Source organism: Branchiostoma floridae, chromosome 17 (genome assembly GCF_000003815.2).
Source record: "Branchiostoma floridae strain S238N-H82 chromosome 17, Bfl_VNyyK, whole genome shotgun sequence".
Lineage (NCBI taxonomy): Eukaryota > Metazoa > Chordata > Leptocardii > Amphioxiformes > Branchiostomatidae > Branchiostoma > Branchiostoma floridae.
Window position 1 is genome coordinate 8,924,846 of NC_049995.1, and position 828 is coordinate 8,925,673.

Below are 828 nucleotides of genomic sequence, written 5' to 3' on the forward strand. Positions count from 1 at the left end.
TACCCATCTGAGTAATGAGTCTAATGTTGTAACGTGCTCGAAGCAACTGACCACTACTCGAACAAGGCTCCCCTATTTTACGTCGTAGTGTATTCTAGTAATTCTTACTGCATTCCGGATATCCTTTGGCCACATTCGGGCAGGATTCGAAGTGGCTTGCCGTTTCGGTTCCCCATCGAATGAGATACGAATGTTTCGAATGATGTTGTAATGCCGCAGAATGCGGTCCTAATGCAGTTAGAATAGTTGGAATACACTTAAAATACACTTTGAATGCCGTTCAATATTTCTCCACTTCAAATGCACCTCGACAGTTTTTAACATGTCAAAAACTTTCGCGCCAGCCAAAAGAACGGGCACGAATAGCTGGAATGCAGTAAGCATTTCTGGAACACACTAAGAATTGCCAGGAATTGCCAGGAATAGAAAAGAATTTTCATTCCGACGGCATTCCGGCTGATTCTTGCTCTCGTGTGAAGGGGGCTTAACGAAAGACAAATCAAGTTCCAAACAGGATGCCCTTCCCCTGATTTGAGCCTGGGTCTCTTGGTAACCAACTAATATGAGCTAAACTTTGCAGCAGCTACCATGGTACCATTTGAGCTAACTGGATATTACAATTACTGATGTAATACATACCTGCATAGTGAGTCCAGACAGCATGAGGACTATTGCGAAGACAAAGTACTGTGTGTAGGGACAGCTGAGGTCCAGTCTGTCCAGGGGCGGGGAGAACAGCACAGGTCCTGTCACATCACAGGATAGCTAAAAAAAAAAGGCAACACAACATTTAACGGAAAATTATGCAGAGCGTTTTCATCGCTGACT

The 828-nt window shown here is 44.1% G+C and overlaps 1 protein-coding gene across 1 annotated transcript in view; it reads right to left on the minus strand.

Moving 5' to 3' along the window:
• Window positions 1-828, minus strand: part of LOC118404575 (adenylate cyclase type 3-like) — a gene marked incomplete in the record, with an annotated part of 31,729 nt that overhangs the window by 6,093 nt on the left and 24,808 nt on the right. The window contains 1 exon segment of the mRNA XM_035803751.1: window positions 640-765. Coding sequence (XP_035659644.1) covers window positions 640-765 — 126 coding nt within the window.